The 1756-nt window shown below is 34.2% G+C and overlaps 1 protein-coding gene across 1 annotated transcript; it reads left to right on the top strand.

The window, feature by feature from the left end:
* Positions 1 to 457: 457 nt before the first annotated feature.
* On the top strand, positions 458 to 649 carry C922_05570 (hypothetical protein; the record flags this gene model as incomplete). Its single annotated transcript, XM_008821141.1, has 1 exon — positions 458 to 649. The coding sequence occupies one exon, from the start codon at positions 458 to 460 to the stop codon at positions 647 to 649; it is 192 nt and encodes a 63-aa protein (XP_008819363.1).
* Positions 650 to 1756: the final 1107 nt, after the last annotated feature.

Raw genomic sequence — 1756 nt, 5'->3', positions numbered from 1 at the left:
AATTAAGATGAAGATTATTAACGATAATCAGGATATACCTCAAATTTCAATATTCATTTTAACTCTAAATGTAACATTAATAAAGTGAATTTGCAAATAGAAAAATATCACGGGCGTGTACATGCAGAAGTTACATGAATCCTGCGTGAACTTCCCATCAAATTAGATTTCAAGTTCTAATTAGTAATAATAAATCCTTGAAAAAATCCTCTCCATTGAAGATCAGCCTATTCCATATACCGTACCGCGCGCTTCAGGGAAATTTTTATTTTTAATTAAAAGACATAACCTATTTTCTTCCCCACACATGGGGCTCATGATAGTATTGTCTTGTATAATATGCGAAACATTTGCAAGCGGTTCTGTTTTAATGAGTGATCTCACGCCCCTTCTTGATATACCCGTTATTATTCATACTGGTTTTATCGTGTTTTTTTAAAATGGAAATTTTCCCGCAATGGTTATTACATGTATTAATTATTGTGAGTACTGTTTATTCGCATACACTGCAGGTGTCTTACAGATTAATAAAAAAACATCAGAGCCTCAGGAATTTAACGATTTCTTCCAGGAAATATTTAAATCTGATGCGGCCTTTAAGGCATTTAACCTCTTAGATATTAAGCACAAACAGCTCATGCATTCGTAAAATATTTGCAAGGCTCCTGCTGCTTCCGCGCCCACTTTTTTTTTCGTACATAATTTATTAAACTACATAGAAAATTGAAATTTCTTATTATATATAACCTTTCCGTGTGAAGCCTGTTTATGTAATTTCATAAGTCCTACAGGACGTTACGGGGAAAAATTCCTCTAAGAGGCTATTAATTCTTTCTGCACTTTGCACACCCTATTATATATTACTCAGTCACTGTATCGATTTTCACTAATATAAGGAAAATTCCTCCTTATCAGCACATTATTTGTCCATGTTCCCATTTTATGTAGTGTATACTGTTTCCCTTTGCATTTTAAAAAATAATGCGAAACTGTAATTAATTTGTACGACATTGTATGTAGTCAATCGGAAGCTCCAATATAAATGTATATAATTAAAAGAAATGTCTGTGATTTTCTCTTTGTTACTCTTTCTCATGTATCGCGGGAAGGATATTTCCATATGATGACTTACAAGTAATAGTAATAGGCCTACAATGTTCTATTTCTTCGGCATCGTCAAATTCTATATAAATTACAGTCACGAACGTCGCTGAGTTCATGAGGTAAAAATATATTCTACTTCACATAAAATTTCTTCCCCCTCTGAAGCAGATACTTCCTGGGAAAGTGAAATGTTGAACTGCCGCACTTTTCAGTCTTAAGGCATAATCTTCTGGTTAACCCCTGAATATATCCCAATCCACTATTCATTCGGGCTCTTAGGTAGGACAGAAAAAGAAGTCACATTCTAATCCAATTTCAACGCCCGTGTGAGTTATTCGTACAAGAAGGTGAACTGATCTTGTTTGCATGTATACTCCTCAAGCCGAAAGATCAGCGTTCATAATTTTATGGGTTGTTATTCCTTACAGGCTTCCTCTTCTAAATTAAATAAACATCTATACAGCGATACCATATAATACCGTCGTAGCAAATGATGAATACTATTCATAGGAAGTTTCCCATCCAAATAATAATTTGTCCAATATGCGCCAAATGAATGGGCTATTAGACTGCTTGAATATTCCTGTGGCATTACCTCTAATTTACAGAATTATTGTCGTATGCACAATCTAACAGGTCGGTATTACATTGA

This window comes from Plasmodium inui (assembly GCF_000524495.1).
Source record: "Plasmodium inui San Antonio 1 unplaced genomic scaffold supercont1.101, whole genome shotgun sequence".
NCBI classification, from domain to species: Eukaryota; Apicomplexa; class Aconoidasida; order Haemosporida; family Plasmodiidae; genus Plasmodium; species Plasmodium inui.
This window is presented reverse-complemented; position numbering and strand designations above follow the sequence as displayed.